The sequence below is a fragment of the Sceloporus undulatus genome, chromosome 2 (genome assembly GCF_019175285.1).
Source record: "Sceloporus undulatus isolate JIND9_A2432 ecotype Alabama chromosome 2, SceUnd_v1.1, whole genome shotgun sequence".
Lineage (NCBI taxonomy): Eukaryota > Metazoa > Chordata > Lepidosauria > Squamata > Phrynosomatidae > Sceloporus > Sceloporus undulatus.
In genome coordinates this window covers 11,326,484-11,346,047 of record NC_056523.1, presented here as the reverse complement: position 1 = coordinate 11,346,047, position 19,564 = coordinate 11,326,484, and the positions used below count along the sequence as shown (strand labels likewise).

Genomic DNA, 19,564 nt, shown 5'->3' with positions numbered 1-19,564 from the left:
GAATTAAAAGGTGCGCCACTCCTGAGGACAGAACAATTTCTCCATGCTAAATGCCTTCCTCAGTATGAATCGAAAGATCACATCACGAATGCTGTGCTTACCTGCGCCTTCTTTGCAGGAGGAGCTATAGCAGCTTGGCTGTTGGGGGTAATCTCTGTGTTATATTACCACCCCATATATAAGACAGAGGATGATTCAGACGAGCAAGAGTACAGAAGGATATAGAGTCTCTTGAGTCTTTTGAGTCTCTTGGAAGTATCAACATATCATGTAACATTGCCATCAATCCTTTGGATCATATACTGCAGCATATCAACTGCAAAATTTCAGAATCTCATTCTTTTGTGTTTTCTTTCCCCACTTTTCAGCGGAAGGGTTTTGTCATTCCCATATTCCCCCCTTTTAATTAACAGAACATGGGAAAGAATCTATCACCTTTGATCAGTAAGGAGAGGGAAACCAAGCAGGGAGGAAGTCCTGAAGGGGCCAGTTGGTTCTCCAAGCACTTAACAACAACAACAACACAACAACGTTTATGTATAACACTCTTTTCACCAAAGGGTGGTACATCAGAACATATACAATCAAAAATGAACTATAAAGTACTACAATACTAAAACAATATCATTTGCTACCCATCTCAACCACCTTAGGCAACTTGCTTTCAGGCCCCTTTAGATAGCTTTACTTAGCAACTTGCTTTCCGACCCCTTACTCAGACTTCAGAAATATTCCAAAATCCAACATTCGAGTTTATCACAAGGGGCGAATCTAGTGCAGAAAGAGACAACATTCAAGGTTAACCTGAGCAGAAAGTGGAAAAAACCCACATTTGCAGAATGTTTTTCAGACAATGTTTGCATGAAAGAGAAATAACGCAAAAAATAACCCAAACACAAAGTCATCAAAACCAGTTCCTTTTTACTTTTGCTAAATTACGATGTTTGTCACATCAACGCATCTGACAAACAACACCCAGATTGTAAAATCCTGTTTCTGCGTGGGATTTCTGGCCCTCCTTGTGATAAACTCCAAGGTCCACAGAGGCGATTGAGCTAGTGGCACCTTTGCTTTTTGAGGGTTCAATGTACACAAACTTTGTTTCGTGCACAAAATTATTTAAAATATTGTGTATAAAATTACCTTTGGACTATGTGCATAAGGTATATATATGAAGCACAAATAAATTTCATAATAATAATAACATTTATTTATAACAATCTTTCCACCAAAGGGTTAAACGTCAAACATATATAATCAAAAACAGATGATAACACACAGACCATATAAATGCTAAATGCTAAACTGCTCAAATAATATGCCAATATACTAGAAGAACTCCTTATCAGCCACTATCCATCTCAGCCACCTTAGGCACACTCAGCAATTCAGATATCCAGCTAATCAAAGAGGAAGGTCTTCAACCCTTTACGAAAGTGTGTAAGAGCCTCCTCCAGCTGGAAGTGCCAAGGATGTCCGTTCCATAAATGTAGGATCAGATCCTGAAATGCTCACAGCCTTGACAGAGTCGTACGCATTGGTGGAACCACCAATAATCTGTTGTCTGTAAACCTTAAATTTCTGGATAGTACGTATCATGCTAGCCGAGCTGCCAAATACTGGGAGAGGTTAAAGTGCATGGCTTTAAATACCAGGACCAAATGCTTATAATGAACTATGGCCTGAAATGGTAGCCAGTGGAGAGAAGAGACATGTGAATATTTGGGGAGATTTAAGACAACCCAGACAGTGTTGTTCTGGATTTAACACCAGAGGAGTAAGAGAGCAGCAAGGCAAACCTGCCAGTAGCCTATTGCAATAGTCCAGGCATGAAATAACCAAGGCCTGGAGAAGCAAATGGGAAGTCTCAACAGTATAAACTTACAGATCTTATCGATGTTCAAAAGATGGAAGTTATATGCCTTAGCATTTGCCCCGATAAAGGGCCATAGGGACAAACTTGACTTGTGGCCAACTTCGTCCCCCAAAGCCAAACATTCAGAAAAACTTAGTATGCAGTGCAGGATTGGGCCAATCCAGGGGTTACTCCCACGGCAGAGATGCCAAATATGAAGGCATTACCTGTGGAAAGAAAGGCGTGAAAGGATGGCCAGCAGGTTGGGTCTCAGCTTGTAGGTCTACATAACGCACAAAGGAAATGTTGGAGTCTCCTGATAGCACATCCCATGATATTTTGGAGGGGCTTGTTGGAGTATAGAGCACTCTGGACCGAAAATGTCCAGATTAAAGTCCTCTTTTTGAGTACTTGGCTGTTCAGCAGGTTGGCAGTTTCTGTACAGGAGAATGTTTTCTTTGCAGCCTGCACAGAGCTACACAGCAGAGACCTTCCAGTGGCGTTCCTGTTTCATGTGCATGTCTCCTGCATGCTTAATCCTGATTCTGCATGCCCCAACAAGTAGCTCTCCGCCAAAAAGATGCCCCAGAATCAGGATGCCAGCATCCTGGTAGATCCCGGTGTGGAAGTGGTTTGCTTTGGTGGTTTTTCTTACTTTCTTTTCCTCTGTTAAGCCACTGTATCTGCTTTTGCTTTAAATGGAAAAGCTGTTTTGACATGATCATGCTGTCACAGTACTTTAGGATCATAGATAACATGTATAAGGAGTTTGGTTTTGATGTATGATGGGATATGTGGTGGTTTGACAAGAGGAAAACCTGACCTGTCTGGGTAATGAACAGATGTGCAGGGGAGTGAATTGGTACTGACATTCACCAGGCAGGGACGTAGCCAGGGGGAGGGATTCTTGGGGTCTGGACCCCCCCTTCCGTTAGATAAAATGAATGGTGCATGCTGCTGCGCCGCCACACCCAAGCCCCATTATAATGGTGTCACTTACTCTGGACCCCCCCCCCCCTTCCCAAAATCCTGGCTACGTCCCTGCACCAGGGCCAGTCTCTCCAGAAGCTGGAGAAGATCCTATGTCCAGAGGGGTAGAAGGTGAGCAGGAGGAGATGCGTGAATGTTCAAATATGAGCAAATAAGGAAAAAAAAACCTGCAAAGTTATGGGGCAAGGACCTACTTTCTATATGCTTGTGGCCAAGGGATTACAGCAGCTCTGTTTGCAAAACTCAAGCTGTTAAGAACACGGTATTACAGCCTGAAAAACTCACCAAAAATAATGTTTTGCAGTTGACTTAAGAGTTTATCAGACGGGACCTCATTTGGATGTCAGCTCCTAGAAATTCAGAGCATTGACTATTCCAGCAGAGGCTTTAAATCTCTGCTTTGAACCAGCCAACCCTGGTTTATATATACTATAAATTAAAAAGTACAGCGCACACACCCATCATGCACAGCCTCCAACTCCATAGTCAAAATGCAGAGGGCCTAGCCTAAGTAAGAAGCAATGTTGCCAACAAGCCTCGAAGATATTCCCCGGCATGTTTTACCAAAATCCCTGGAATTCCCCAATATTACCCAGAATATTCAGTCAAAATCCCCGGAAAGTCCCCGTAATGTTAATAAGGTGGATCTTTTGCAAATAGATGTAAAAATAATTGAATAAAAAATAATTGTAACTTATTTCACCTCTCAAAATTACCATTGACCCAACCAAAGAATCTTTCAGTCCTTTCGTGTTAAGCTGCAACCACACTGGCTGCTGCACTAGAAATATTGCAGCAGCATAGTCCCATGTGCGATGGATCTATTTTAGTAGGCTCCCCACAGTACTCACTGTACAGCACAGTGTAGTGGTTTGAATGATGGATTATTTATTTATTTATTTATTTATTTATTTTTATCCCTCCTTTCTCCCAAGTTGGGGCCCAAGGTGGCTCACAATTAAAATAATCACATTAAAACAGTAAAACATTTTAAAACATACAAAATTTAAATTTTATTATATAGATATATTTTATAATATAATATAATACACTCATCCCTCCATATTTGCACTTTTGATATTTGCGGCTTTGATTGTTCATTGATTTGATTAATATTTTCTCTCTAGGAATATCTAGGTCCTCCAGTACAACTCTATGGTCAACTTTAACCAAAAGTTGCACTCAAGAACCTAGAGATTCCTAGAGAGAACACTCTACTAGGCCTTTGTAGCTCCTCCAGTGCAGTTCTATGGCCAATGTCTGTCAGACTTTGACCACAGAGTTGCCCTGGAGGACCTAGAGATTCCTAGAGAGGTGCCCTCTCAGGTAAAAACATGATGTTTTTGTTATTTGTGGTTTTTCCATGTTCACGGGGGTCTTGTGCCCCTAACTTAGTGAAATTGTTTGTCTGTGTGGGGGTTTTTTTGGGGGGGAGCAGGGGACTTTTTGGTTCGCTGGTGTCTTGTTTCTGTGCTCTTGCACGGCCTTCTGTTCAAGCTTGTTATTCCTGGCTGGCATTTCTCTGCCATGTCTATTCATCCCAGCTAAAAATAAAAACAATCCACTAAGGGGCAAAACATGGAAAAGTTGCTTCTCTGCTGGGTACAAAATCTGTGTCCTCACTATTTACCGCTCATAGGGCCTATGCTGTTGAAGCAACATGCATCTTTGTCTGGCTTTGAAAGCGCTCTTGGGGGGCCTGGGACTCTGCGCCCAGTTCTGGCACAAGGCAAAGCGCATGGATTTCTGTCTGAACTGTTTGTGTTGGGAAAACTAGCGCCAAACTATAGACACCTTAGAAAGAAATCAGCGAAGGCACTTCATCAAACTCAGAGATTGTGCTGAGGGTACAAACACAAGTCCAGAGCTGGTCCTCAATCTGCACATGCACAAACACACACTCCAGAAACAGAAACGCAGGAAGGTCCCAAGTTCATCGCATGGTCCCTTTAAAGCCATAAGGAAGTGCTTTGTGGGTAGAAAGTCATTTGTGGATCATCCTGGGGCATCAGTACATCTTGATCCACAAATGACTTTCTGCCCACAAAATGCTTCGTCCTGGCTTTAGAGGAACCATGCAATGAGCTTGACTTGGGCCCCGTGTGGTTTCTGTTCTGGAATGAGGGGAGGGTGGTCCCGTTGGGGCAAAAGCTGGAGGAACTGCAAATGCCTTCTCTTTAGGAATCTCTAGTTCCTTCGGGGGGACTTTTGCTTAAAAGGTTGATGATAGAGTGGTGCTGGAGAACCTAGATTTTCCTATAGAGAATATATTAACAAAACCTGTAAATAACTCTCACTTCCTGAGAGTAAGGGCTGTTCGACAGTGGAACACACTCCCTCAATGGAGAGTGATGGAGTCTCCTTCGCTGGAGGTCTTTAAGCAGAGGCTGGATGGACATCTGTCAATGGGGATGCTTTAATTGGGAGTTCCTGCATGGCAGAAGGGGGTTGGACTCCATGGCCCTTGGGGTCTTTAGGATTCTATGATTGGGTTTTCTTGGCAGGATTTGTTCAGAGGAGGTCCCTGAGGCTGACAGAGAGTGTCACCTGCCCATAGTCACCCAGTGGGCTTCATGGCGAAATGGGGAATTGAACCCTGTTCTCCAGATTAGCATATACTGCAGCTGAGTCTCAGAGATCCTATATCCAAACATTTGAAATAACACAAAACGGGTCTATCTCAGAATCACTGATAACCCTTCCTTACTGTTAAAACCCATCCTCAGTGATACACCTTGATTAGCAGCCGAAAGGCACAACGCACTTGTTGCAAGCTTTCAAAGCTCCCTGGGTTTCTTCACCAGGCAAGATGTTACAAACCAAACAAGAGGGGAAAGACACAACTGGAGATGTTTGTGGTGGAGTCTCCTCCTTTGGAGGCCTTTAAGCAGAGGCTGGATGGCTGTCTGCCAAGGATGCTTCGATTGGGAGTTCCTGCATGTCAGAAGGATGGATGATTCATGTATGATCCATGACCCTCGGTTCCTCCTCAAACTCTGCAGTTCTATGATTCTATGATGCCATGATCCTGTCACAGGGAGTGCTTTGATTGGGAGTTCCTGCATGGCACTGGATGGCCCTTGGAGGTCTCTTCCAACTCTTGGAAGACCTCCAGTTCTTTGGTTCTAGTCAGATGCCAAGCCAACACAGCTACCATTTGTTAGATGCAACCCATGCAACATGTTTCTTAAATGGCCAACACAGCAGCAACCTCTTCGTGCCTTCCTTACTCTATTATTATTCGCTGCAAACTGGAGGTCCCTGAGCGCCCCTGCTGGCGGGTCCTGGGAATTGCACAGGAGAAGAAGAAGCAGCAGCTCTGCCGGGAAGGAGGGGGAGGGGGAGGGGGGAGGGAACGAGGAGTTTCCTTATTTGGTTCGCAGCTTTGATTGGATCCCTGGCCACGCGCCCCGCCCCTTATGCGCCCCGCCCCCAGATCCGAAACTTTAAAAGGGGCTCCGACGGGGCGCGCTGCAGCTCAGTCCGCGGCGGAAAGTTGAGGGGTACGGGAGTGCTGCTGTTTCAGAGGCGCGTGAGGGAGGATGGAGGCGGAAACCCCGAAGGAACTGAAGCGTCTGCGGCAGAAGCTGGAGGGGCACCGGGAGAACCTCGTCTCGACAGCGGTGAGGGAGCCAGGGCTGCGGAAGAGGCAGGTGACGGTGGGGAGGACCCCTCTGGGCGAGTGCCTGAGGCAGCCCAGGGAGGCCCCCGAGGGCGTTCAGGAGGGCCTCAAGCTCATAGACGGGGTCGAGCTCCTGAGGGAGAAGGCAGCCCAGAAGAAGAAGAAGAAGGAATCCCTGAGGCTGGAGGCAGCCAATCAGGATGGAGGTGGAAGCAACAACAAGACCGTCCCTGCAAGGCAAAGAGAGGGCCTGACAGCTGGCCCTCAGGAGGAGAACCAGCAGCCCCAGCCCCCAGCCCTGGCTCCTGAGGAGACCCCTCCAGAAGGAAAGGACAGAGATGCCTCAGATCTACAAAAGAGATCTACACAACAGCCTGACCTCGGAGGAGAGGATCAAGACCCTGGTGATGATGCAGGTGACCAAGGCAGCGGAGATGACAGCAATGGAGATGGCAGTGAGTGCAGCAGTGATGACAAGGAGGCCTCAGATCCACAAAAGAGTGGGGCAGCGGAGGCAGACCCACAGCCTGGTGCTAGAGGAGAGGCACAGGACTCTAGTGACGAAGAGGTTGAAGAGAGCAGTGAAGATGTTTGCAGTGATGAAGATGATGACAGTGAGGATAGCAGTGACGAAGAGGGTGAAGAGAGCAGTGAAGATGCTTGCAGTGATGCAGATGACAACAGTAAGGATAGCAGTGACGTGGATGACTATGAGGAAGACAAAGACAAGGGTGCCAGGTGTGATGCTCTCTGGGCAGATATGGGTGAACTGGAGCAGAAGGTGGACATAATGCAGCATGTCTCACAGGAGGAAGTGGATGCCTTGAATGTAAAGGTGGGCCACATTCTTGGCAAGGGCAGGGTCATTGAGCGGAAGGTGAAATGTGACCTAAAGAAGAAAGTGATTCACTTGTGGTCTGCTGTGTGGGAAACCCCATTGCAGGCAGTGACTGCCCTACAGGAAACTTTGAACAGATTTTTGCCAGCGAAGTTGACTGCATTAAAAAAGGAGTCTGATTGCCTGAGGGGTTTTCTGCAGGCTATCCAAAGCCATGGCACAGTGGAGAAGATGGCAGACTTCTCAGTCGTGCATCACTTGCAGAATGCCCTGCAGGATTTTCCAGTGATAAAGATGGGGGCTCCATATGATGTCCCACTGAAGGAGGAGGATGCCATAAAGCAGGGAATGGATACCTGGTACTCTGCACTGCTGCATGTCCTACTGAAGCAGGGACAGGGGAAGGCAGATGCTTTGCAGGAGAAGGTGGATGCTGTGCAGAATATCTCTCTGAAGCAGGTAGCTATATTAAAGGTGAAGATTGGTGCTGTACAGAAGCAGATGGGCGCCCTTTCAAAAATCCCTCTGAAGGAGATGATGATCCTGATAGCAACGGTGCATGAGCTGTCCTGTGCCTTTGGCTCCTCAAAAGAATGGAACACTCTATGGAACAAGGCGCATGACCAGGTATTTACCCTGAAGACTCACAAGGGGGATGCCTTACAGGAACTGCATCCTCTGTGGAAGAAACTGGATGCCTTGCAGGAGGCCCTTTGTTGTAGTCCCATTAAAAAATTGGAGATACTTAAAGAGAAAGCAAAGGTGTTGCTTAGGAAGGTGGGCGCTCTGCAAGGTAACCTATTGAACCCCCTGAAAAAAGAACTGCAACTGCTGGAGGACAAGTTGCGTTCCCTGAGGGATACTTCCTTGGAGGAGCTGCAAGAAACACTAGATTGGATGCAGTATTGTCGGGATTACCCATTGGAGGAGGAGGAGGTGGGTACCCTGCAAAAGAAGATGGGTGCCCTGCAGAAGAAGGTTGGTGCATGGCAGAAGACAAATGCCCCCCTAAAGGAGGCTGAAGGAGTGATGGAAACGGAGGGAAGTAGCTTCTCAGAGACATTGAAAGCTCCAGAGGCAGGTATGGTTGCCTAAAACCCTTTCTCACCAACCAGCTCTTACTAGAGTTGGAAATGTATAGAGCCTGAATATGTTTGCATAAGATTAAATGAGCTATGATATTGATCCATAAAAAATATTCCAAAATGTTGCAATCAGGCAATATTTTATTAGAATCACCCAAATCTCCACATCCCTTCAGGAGACTATAGTTGGTGTTATAAAAAGAAGATGATGGGTTGGTGAAGAGGGAAAAAAGACTCTGTTGATATTTATATCATAAAATCTTTGCAAGATCTGTCATTTGGCGAAGGAGAGCAAGAGACACAGGCTTAAACAGACTCACATCTACAAGGTGCTTTAGCTCCATTGAAACGTGCATGATATCTTGTAGAGACTGATCTGTTTAGGTCTGCCTCTTCTTTCACTGTGCAGACCTTATGTCTTCGACATCAGTTCATCATTCTGTTTCATGTCTGATATGCTAACTATTTTATTGAATCATCTGGATGGAAGGTAAGGAAACTTTTTCTCCTTTCTGCTTTGTTGATTTTCAATTTTTCTTCCTCTTCCAAGAGCGCAGTGGCGCAAAGGGGCCTTCTGTTTCTCCCTAAGTGGAGCTTTTCCCTTTTGTGCCCACTGCCTGCTATTTCTAGTTGTTGAGCTTTTCCAGCTGCATCAAGACATCCAGGGCAGTTTGTTGAAACCCTAACACTTGATCACTCTCTCTACTTGGTTTCTATGATCTTTAGATTTGGTTCTTGCTCTCTCTGTCTTTCTCTCAAACTGAATATGTAACTACTGCTCATCCAAATCCAGGAGTCCCTAATTAACTGATGCTTTTTTTCTGTAATGTGGTTACATAGTATCTTTTTTGTGCTTCTAATTGCCTTGTCTGATAGTCTGTCAGCAGCAAAAGGGGAGGGACATCTTTTCCATGAGCAACATCAAACAGAGGCTGGATGACCATCTGTCAGGGATGCTTTGGTTTAGATTTCCTGCCTGGCGGGGGGTTGGACTGGATGGCCCATGTAGTCTCTTCCAACTCTATGCTTCTGTGATACTAACCAACCTGGCTGCTACATTTAGTTGCATACCACCAATCTTGCAACGGTTTTCCTCTAAATCAAGCTGTGTACCCACTCGATGCCTTGCTTTAGCATGGGAGTGCAGTTTTGAGTAAGGGGCAAAACAGATCCCCCCATGAGAAAACTGGATTGGGACTAGGGCAACCGCATGCCATGGCCCCAATCTGCCTTTTTGCTGGCCCCAAAAGAAGCGGCAAATTGCCACTCCTTTTTGTACTAGCAAAAGTCTGGCTTTCCCCACCCCCACCCCCCCAGGTTTATGGTGCTTATGCAGTGTGCCAACACCACTCTGCTGGAGCTCCCGGAAAACTATCCCGCCCACAAGCTGCCGGATGGCTGGCCCCAAAAGAAGCGGCAAATTGCCACTCCTTTTTGTACTAGCAAAAGTTTGGCTTTCCCCACCCCCCCCAGGTTTATGGTGCTTATGCAGTGTGCAAACACCACTCTGCTGGAGCACCTGGAAAGCTAGCCCACATATGAGCAGCCAGACATCTGGAAGGCGGCTTCCAAGTGTGCAGTGTCAAAACGTCGCACTCTGAAGTCACCTGGAAGGCGATGCAAAGGGGCAGTCTGTTTCTCCCCTAAGTGGAGCTTTTCCCATTTGGAGAAAATTCATGGGGTTGGGAGAAGTGTAAGCCTTTCCCCCCTTCCTGGGAAATGTATCTCACCCCCCCCCCACTTTGAAGACAAAAAACAGGGCTTTGGGAGGGCGCCACCCCCCCCCCCCCCCCCCCCCGCATTTAACCTGGTCCATCAGGAAAACACTATTGAATCCTGCCAATGGTCATTTAAATTAACTTATACACTGGTAAGCTTAGAAGTGTGGCAACTGAATGATACTTGAGTTGTACTCATGAGAGATCCTGTTTTTCCAGGGACTAAACAAAATGCAGGTGCCAGAAGGATTACAGACCAGCCAGCTAACATTGTGGCCAAAATGGCTGTTTCATCTTCGTTTGAGACAGCAAAGTAAGATATGCTTTCAGAGTTAATGAAATAGTTAGATCTGATTTCTGTTTCCGCTTGCAGAGATAACAAGTCCTCAATAAAACCTTTTCTTACAGTCGTTTTGTACTTCCCCTTCTGAAAGAACTCCGTCTTTCTTTCTTGGGGTTTATTTTCCCTCCAGCAACATTGTAGTTGAATGTCATTACCTGTCTTGTTGCAATCTCAACTTTTGTTATAATGAGCAAGGATATTTAAAGTGCTGAAAGAACTTGAAATGCAAGGAAAGGAAAAAAAGTTTTCATACATGCCTATTCTTCAGTTTCTTAGAAAATGCTGGCCGAAGTTCTAGAAGTACTGGAAACCTCAGGGGCTCTGTGTCAGCGTCTGTGCCACCTTCAAGTACTGGGGTGAGGAAAATGTGGCATGGGGAGATCACCCTGGAAGAGCGCCATCAACTAGTTCACAAATTGTAAGTACAGTATTAGTCGGCCCTCCTTATACGCAGATTTGCCATGCGCAGATTTGAGCATACGTGCATGGCAAATCCAGGAATTGTCCCTAATGGTGGCGCACGTGCACGCGCGCTGCCATTGGGGACAACTCCCCTCCCCTCTCCTCCCCCCCACCCCTTCCCTTCCCCCCCTCCCTCCCTCCCTCCCCCCCTCCTTCTTTACCTTTTTCTCGCCAGTGCCACAGAACTGCTTCGCTGCTGCCGCCATCACCACCTTGGCCACAGCTGGTGGCAGTTGCTATTTACCTTGCTTATTGCAGGCACGCACAGCTCCAGTAGAATCAGATAGAATGGAGTCAGTGTTCTTTCCCAGCTCAAGTTTTATTGCATTGTTTATTGAAGGTATGCTGCTGTAATCCAGTACTGAACATCTGTATTTCTCTAGCCCTCCTTCACCATATTTCCAGTGTTGATGCTGCTAAAAAAACCCAGCTGAACACAGGACAAGGGGCAAAGGGGGTGGAGCCGTGCAGGCATAAACAGATTTTTATAAAAGGGAGATTCTTTCTCAGCCACCTTGTGAACTGAGGCATGTCTGTATTAGTAGTAGACTTCCAATAGCACAAAGCACTCTCTTCATGCCCTACTTTTATGTACATTGCAGTGATGATGGCTTTAGAGGCCACAAAAACAGCTGGTGAGCTATGTGTGACTCCCACAATATTCACCAAAGTTTGAACCAAATGAAATTCTTATCTCAGGATAAAAGAAATTAATATGCAATTTTGACAGAGAATATGTGGCATCATTTAGATAGGGACTCCTTAAAGCTTGGCCAGCAACTTTCTACACACTACTCTTATTTTTATATCAGAGGTTTGGAGACATCTCATTCACAGGGTTGCCATGAGTCGAGGTTAACTTGAAGACAGCTAACACACACATATATCACTCTATATCAAGATGGCTTAGAAAAATTTGAAGTAATAATTATGTAAATAGACTAGAAACGTATGTATCTCTTGTTTTGATAGTGCAGAAAACATCTCTCCAGGTAATGATTCAACAGCAGCAAGGGAGAAACTGACAGCTTACACCAAGCAAATAGAAGAGGATATGTTTGAACTGGCTAATAGTAAGGTATGTTATGTGAGCCAGCGTGGTATAGTGGTTTGATTGTTGAACTAAAACTCTGGGGACCAAGGTTTGATCCCAGCTCGGCCATGAAACCCTCCCAGTTACCTTGGTCACATGCTGTCAGGGGAAGGCAATGGCAAACCTCCTCTGAACAAACCTTATCAAGAAAACCCATGAGAGGTTCGCCTTAGAGTCACCATAAGTCCAAAATGACTTGAAGGCACACAACAACAACAATAACAACAACAGCATGTGTTGTGTGTCAGACAGAGGTTAGCTTTACAGATGATTAGTTTTCACATTGAGGATTGAGCAAGGTTGTTTCCAGAGCTCCAAAGACTAGAACATGGAAAATGGATGAAAGCTACAGGAAAAGAGATTCCACCTCAACATTAGGAGGAACTTCTTGACAGTAAGATCTATTTGACAGTGGAACACATTCCCTCAGAGTTGTGGCGTTTCCTTTGGAGGTCTTTAAGCAGAGGCTAGATGGCTATCTGTCAGGGATGCTTTGATTGTGAGTTCCTGCATGGCAGAATGGGCTTGGACTGGATGGCCCCTGCGGTCTCTTCCAACTCTAAGATTCTATGACAGTAGGCTGGGTATTCCAGAATTTCTCAGTACTATACTGTTTTGACAGCACTCCTTGGTAGTGCCCCAAGCACATCCTGCCCCTGCTGTTTGACCTATCATGATATTATTGACTGCTTCCTCTACCCATCCTCTCCCCTCATTTTCCTCCTCTCTTGTTCCTCTTATCTCTTACCTCCCTTGCTCCTACTATTCGTTCTTGCACTATGTGGACAGCAGACCTGAAGGAAGCTTTGGTTAACCTTTGGTATCTGCTATTGAGACTCAGCATGGTATAGTTGTTTTGAGGTCTGGACTAGAAGCCAGATCTCAAGATCAAGTCACACTTTTTCAGTGTCTGAGGCAAATCTCCTCTGAAGAATAAATCTTGCCAAGAATACTCTGTGATAGGTTTGCTTTAGGGACACCATAAGTTTGAGGCATCAATCTGCTACTATTCTTCTGCCCTGTCTTGCAAATTCTTGTATTGTTGTTGTGTCCTTTTAAGTTGTTTCTGATTTGTGATGACCCTAAGGCAAATCTATCATGGGATTTTCTTGGCAGGATTTGTTCAGAGGGATTTTTTCTTTGCATTTCTCTGAGGCTGAGAGAGTGTGACTTCTCCAAAGTCACCCTGGGGTCCAGCGCTCAAAACACTACATCACCATGACTCTCCTCATATTGTCCTGTAGTAAACACTTCATGATGGAGAGTGTGGAAGTGCTTGCAATGCTTGTTGAATCCTAAATTAAAATTGTTTAAAAATTCAGCTAACAATATCTTCTGCCCCCCCCCCCACACACCCCAGCTTCATTTATATACCACTTCATACTGAACTAACAGTTTTTAAGCAGTTTACAACTGCAAGCTAATTGCCCCCAACAATCATTTGGGTACTCATTTTAGTCACCTCCTTGGAAGGATGCAAGCCTGAATGGATCTTGAGCCCTTTCGCTGGTATTGAACTCATAACCTTGTGGTTTTGAGTGAGTGGCTGTAGTACAGGCATTTAACCACTGCGCCACTAGGGCTCCTATACAGATTGAGCTATGAATACTTCTCTGAAACATGGAAAACCTCCAGCTGCATAAACTAACTTTTGATCACTGTTGAAGCAGCTGGTGTGAGCTGCCAAAAATAGCCAATCCTCAGTGTGTATTCACTCCCAGATGAGAGTGTCCCCTGCTTTTGGTAATAACAGAAACATAGAATCATATAGTTGGAAGTGGCACAAGGGCCATCGAGTCCAACCCCCCTACTGTGCAGGAACTCACAATCAAAGCATCCCTAACAGATGGTCATCCAGCCTCTGTCTCCAAAGGAGGAGACTGTACCACTCTCTGAGGGAGTGTCTTCCACTGTCAAACAGCTCTCACTGTCAGGAAGTTCCCTAAAGTTGAGGTGGAATCTTTTTCCCTGTAGCTTGCATCCATTGTTCATTGTCCTGTTTTCTGGAGCAGCAGAAAACAAGCTTGCTCCATTCTCAATATGACATCTTTTCAAATATTTAAGCAGGGCTATCATACCACCTCTTAATCTTCTGTTCTCCAGGCTGAACACACCCAGCTCCCTAAATCTCATCATAGGGCATGGTTTCCAGACCTTTCACCTTTATAGTTCCCTCCTTTGGACACACTCCAGCTTCTCAATGTCCTTTGTGAATTGTGCCTAGAATTGGACATAGTATTCCAGGTGAGGCCTGACCAAGGCAGAATAGAGTAGCACTATTACTTCCCTTGTTCTAGACACTATACTTCCATTGATGCAGACTGGAATTGCATTGGCCTTTTTAGCTGCCGCATCACACTGTTGTCTCATGTTAAATTTGTGGTCTGCTAGGACTCCTAGATCCTCCTCACATGTAGTCTTGTTAAACCAGGTTTTCCCTGTCCTATATCTATGCATTTCATTTTTCCGCCGTACCTTACATTTCTCTGTGTTGAAATTTATTTTGTTAGTTTTGGCTCTGCTGTCTAATCTATTAAGGTCATTTTGAATTTTGATCCTGCCCTCTGATGTATTAGCTATCCCTCCTAATTTGGTATCATCTGAAAATTTGTACTTAATAGTACTTGTACAAAATAGTACTTTGTAGGTATCATGTTCTAAGTGTCCAAGTCAATGGTAGACCTATAGGCTGAGGCAATAACAGAGAAGAGGCTGGGTGAGTCCCATCCCTAGGCCAATGAAACCTGACATTCATGAGCTGCTCAGACCTAAATTAAGGAGGCCTGATATCCCAGCACTGACCCCCCCCCCCCCTTTGAGCTTGAGGCCTCTGCTCCTGGGACTACGCTGACCTCTCCTGAGCCTAACACCAGCGCAAGGGCATGCTGACCTTCCCCAGGAGGTCCACAGTCCTGAGAGGAATGACAGGAATAGCAATAGTTTGTCCAAAAGGAGTTCTTGGGTGGAAAGTTGTATTTTCTAATATTTTCTTCTTTTTAAAAATATTTCTCTCCTTCTAGATGGAGTATCACCAATTAATGGCAGAAAAACTTGATGCAATTCAAAAGAATTTGGACCGAAGTTTAAGGTCTTCTTTACCTAACCAAGGCATCTCAAGTAATGACTTACAGGCCTCTCGGACACATCCTGGTGCCATTTCTCCAGTGGCGGTAACCACAGGACAAGCACAGACATTGATACTGCCCAGTAAGCTTCTAATTAAGAGTTGGACACATGGGGCAAGGATGCATGTGTTACTTTTTGTATCTATAACCCACTGCTCAGCCCTTTCACACTATTTAATCTCATGTTGAGGCTGCTAAGGGGGAGCCCAGAGAGAGAAAAGTAGGCCAATGGTGCAGCTCAGGGGGAGTAATCAGTACTGATTTTATTTCCCTGGGGCCAGACTAACCATCACATGTTCTCTACTTCTTTTCAGAAGCCTCAGATTTTGAAGGTTAGATTCAAACATTCTACAACTGTCCAAGGTTGTTGGGGAGGGATTGTTTGAACCTAGGAAAAGTGTGTGTTATCTAGTAAAGGAGCTAGGCTTGCTTTTTCTCTGGGGCATGGGGGGGGCCCTCTGGCTTTCTAGTGGCTTTGAGTATTGACGAGTCTCCCCTGCTGAAATGACTGATTCTTTAGTCTTAAATCCCATGGACACTTCACTCATGGGCTTACCATTAAAACAGAAATATAAAATATGAAAATTGAATAAAACTATAGTATGTTGCTTATCGCATTAGCTGGCCTACCTCTCCTGGCTTGAATTCAGGATCTGGGATGCCCCCGGATATTACCATACCTAAATCGCTGCCAATCTAGCCACGGTACCATTGCCCAGATGTATCCCGTAACGTAGTCTCACTCAGCTAGCATTTTTTCGAAGTTGGGGAGCTTCCAACTTCAAAAATTGGCTGGCTGAGCGAGGTTTCGACACAGGATGCATCCGGGCGGCGGCACTGTGGCTAGATTGGTGGCGATTTAGGTATGATAACATCCGAGGGCATCCTGGACCCTGAATTCAAGCTGGAAGAGGTAAACTGGCTTATTTGTTAATGCAATAAGTTTCTAAAATAGCCCCTGAAAATGAGTAGAAGGCATTATCTTCTTTTCCCTGTCATAGTTTAATGTTTGTGTTTAATCTTCCACTATCTGGGTTCTTTGACCCATTCCTATGAAACAAACCTAAGAGATTCTTGAATTCAGTTTTGTGACAGTGCTGGCAAATATGTGGAAGGTGTGATGCCACTAGCCAGGTGCTAACAATCAGTGAGTAGAAAAGCTAGTTTTAAAAAAGTAACCTGTTCCCATTACTCATTACTGTAATATATAGTGATAGTACAGTGCCTCTAAAAGTCTCCTTTAAAAGTTAGTTTTGATAATGGGCCCCTGGACTGTGATTACACACATTACATTTCACCATGAAAGCATCTTTGATTTCCTAGTCCTGTTTCTCTTAAAATGTCACTTTGCTGTCCCATTCAGGCTTTCTTTTTCTTATGGTAAAAGTATGAGAAAAGGAAGAAAAGAATCTGTTTTGTGTAGGAACTGCCCCTTTATTTCTCCTTCTGTATTTCTGTGCAAAACCGAATCTCAATAAGTTGGATTTTCAACCCAGAGCCAGTGGGGTGGTGACAGCTGGAGAGGAGTGTAAAAGCAAAAAGCAAATGGCCTGATAGAATATTTTATGGTTCACCATCACACAGATTTACCTCCAGCCTAACTTTATATTTCTAGTGAATGATGGGCACAGTCCAGTTTAAATGCTCTTCTCTTAAGTGTCAGGACCTACCTTGCTTTGTCACATTCAGTGTGCAGCTATGGTAGGAAGGAAACAATCAGGAGGACCTTGACAGATACTGATGCAGAAACTGCCAACTATCACTGATAACAGAATTATGGGAGCAACAAATTAAAATTAACAGTGCTGGGGTGGGAGCAAAACAGTCCCTTTAAAGCAAGTCACAGCATCTGCCACACTTCTCTGTAAGCCCCCAATTTTCTGAATAATTTTGTCCCGTCCCCCCTTCCTCCCAGTACTAATGAAATGGCCCTCCTATGAATAGGGGGCTTACTTAGACTTACAAAAATCTGATTTCTACAGTCATTTATTAAAGATGGAAACTGATTGTAAAACAATCTAAATGGATTAAACACATTCTAAAAGGGTACCTTGCCCTTTTTGAGGAAGTCTATTCAGTGAGAACAACTAATGGGTACAGGGGAGTTCATTGACAAAAAGGCATGTTTGCCATTTGTAATCCTAATATACATAAGAACTTGAAAGGGATTTTCATGTTTTGTGTTTTCTTACAGCTGGAAAGAGGCCTTTTTCGGGGGTTGAGGCAGCAGAAAAAACAAGTGTAGCCCTGCAGATACCAGAGACCACAAACCTCAATAGATCCAAAACACAGGACCCACAACAGCCAGAGGAAGCCATGTCTGCAAAGAGTTCTGAGGACAGTCTTGCTGACTGTGAACTGACTATGACAGAAACAGAACCTCCACATAAAAAACAGAAAATGGACCCTGTTGAGAGGACCCAAGTGGCTCTTTTTGCTCAGGAACTGTATGCTGCTCTGCAAAAGTATATAAAATACGTTACTGTTACTATAACCCAAAATACGGAGAAAGTCGGTGATCTGATTGGCAGGTTATATGGGTCCCCAAACCAGGCCAGTGCCTTAAAAGATACAGAAGATGCAAAAGCCTTACTTCTACCTTGAAAAAAGCATTGGCACTTTTAAAATGCTTCTTGGAGGATTCCTGAGGTAAATCTTTGCTTTGAAAGGGTTTTGGAATAGGGCCATTCATTTAACAAAGAAAACAAGGGGGTGAAAAAAGTTCAATAGTATAGTGTCTAGATCTCCCAGAACCCTCAGCCATGTTGGCCAATAGTCTGGATTCTGGGCGCTAAAGTCCAAAATTCCTGAAAGAGCACAGTTTGGGGACCACTGATCTAGACACTATACTATTGATGCAGCCTAGAACTGCATTGACTTTTTTTTAGATGCCCTATCACACTGTTGACTTGTTCAGCGTGTACTCTACTAAGATGCCTAGATCCTTTCACATGTACCGTTGTCAAGCCAAGTGTCACCCATCTAATATGTGTGCGTTTCATTTTTTTCTGCCTAAATGTAGCACCTTACATTTCTCTTGGTTGAAATTCATTTTGTTAGTTTTGGCTTAGCATTCTAAACTGTCAGGGTCATTTGGAATTCTGATCCTGTCCCCTGAGATGTTGGCTTTGTTTGTTGTTGTTTGTGTTCAAGTTGTTTCTGAGCTATGAAGACTGTAAGGCAGGGTTTCTTGGGGCCAAGAGCGTGTGACTAACCCAAGGTTACTCAATGGGTTTTCATGGCTGAGTGGGGAAGGCCCTACAGAAATCAATATATGCTACACCCACAGCATTCTCTTCATCTAACAAACTACGATCTACAAGTGTTTTAAACACTTATATAAAAACGGGATCTATGTTGAGTTCAACTTTTGGTCTAACAAGAAGCGAAAATTTTGGCTCAGTTGTTCTATTGTTATTCTCCTTAAAATGGTTCTTAAAAGAGTCCACATTTTATATTTTACAGAAAGAAATATATATTTTCATAGAAATGAAAACAATGTTTCATGTACAGAAAACCACAAAGTTAATTACAATATTTTTACTAAAAATGGTCAAATATTGTCCTGATACTTAGTTTTCCAAAGCATTAAAAATAAAGGTTATTTCTCAAAAACATATTTCACTATTCTTTTATTTTTAACGTAATAGTTTTCCATGTTTTAATTTTTAAAATAAATGTTTATTCATTCTGAAACTTTTATGTAATACAAATGTAAAGAAAGGAAAAGTAATATTTGGTACAGTATATACAGTATACCATGTACAGAGATAACAGAATCATAGAGTTGGAAGAGTCTATGAGGGCCATGCACTCCAACTGAGGGAGTGTGTTCCGCTGTCGGACAGCCCTTACTGTCAGGAAGTTCCTCCTAATGCTGAGGTGGAATCTTTTTCTGGAGCTTGCATCCATTGTTCCGTGTTTATTTAGAGCTATGGGAGTTGATGAGTAACATGAGTGCAAAAAAGCATTGCTAAGGATTTTCTTTGGAGGAGATCAATGGGCAGGTGATACCATGAGTTATTGCACTGGGTGACACCAAACCTGGGGACACCACTGCTCCCAGCTTCAAACATTCCATCACATCTTGAGATCTGGATCATATATTTCTTAAGATACAACCCCACTTTCCCCAATAAGTCTGAGGCCCCTAACATAAATTAAAAGAATAATGCAGCGGATCTGAGATTTGGGACCTTGAATATCCATGGGGGGCAACCGCCACTATTTTCAATGGTGTGTGCGCCCAGTGGCGTGCCCCATTCAAGCCTAAGGGGCTTGAATATGCACGAGCCTCCTTTTTTGCTGTATTTTAATCCAACATTTTCTCTAAATAGCATTTAGGGTTACTTGAGCCACCTTGAGTCCCTGTACTGGGAGGAATCATAGAATCATAGAGTTGGAAGAGACCACAGGGGCCATCCAGTCCAACC

The 19,564-nt window shown here is 44.3% G+C and overlaps 1 protein-coding gene across 2 annotated transcripts; it reads left to right on the top strand.

Annotated features, from left to right (window-relative positions):
* Positions 1–6,340: 6,340 nt before the first annotated feature.
* Positions 6,341–18,736, top strand: LOC121921820. 2 transcript variants are annotated; one of them, XM_042450417.1, is made up of 6 exons: positions 6,341–8,386; positions 10,328–10,421; positions 10,720–10,869; positions 11,886–11,991; positions 15,027–15,213; positions 17,326–18,736. In XM_042450417.1, the coding sequence occupies exons 1-6, from the start codon at positions 6,388–6,390 to the stop codon at positions 17,733–17,735; spliced, it is 2,946 nt and encodes a 981-aa protein (XP_042306351.1). In that variant the 5' UTR covers positions 6,341–6,387; the 3' UTR covers positions 17,736–18,736. The 2 variants fall into 2 exon arrangements, with proteins under 2 accessions (XP_042306351.1, XP_042306352.1); XM_042450418.1 differs by lacking the exons at positions 11,886–11,991; positions 17,326–18,736 and having other exon boundaries at positions 15,027–15,195.
* The last annotated feature ends 828 nt before the right edge of the window (positions 18,737–19,564 follow it).

Coding starts and splice junctions, on each gene's coding strand:
- LOC121921820 (XM_042450417.1), top strand. CDS start 6,388: ATGGAGGCGGAAACCCCGAAGGAACTGAAGCGTCTGCGGCAGAAGCTG. Junction 8,387..10,327: donor ATTGAAAGCTCCAGAGGCAG/GTATGGTTGCCT, acceptor CTGTTTTTCCAG/GGACTAAACAAAATGCAGGT. Junction 15,214..17,325: donor ACAGACATTGATACTGCCCA/GTAAGCTTCTAA, acceptor GTTTTCTTACAG/CTGGAAAGAGGCCTTTTTCG.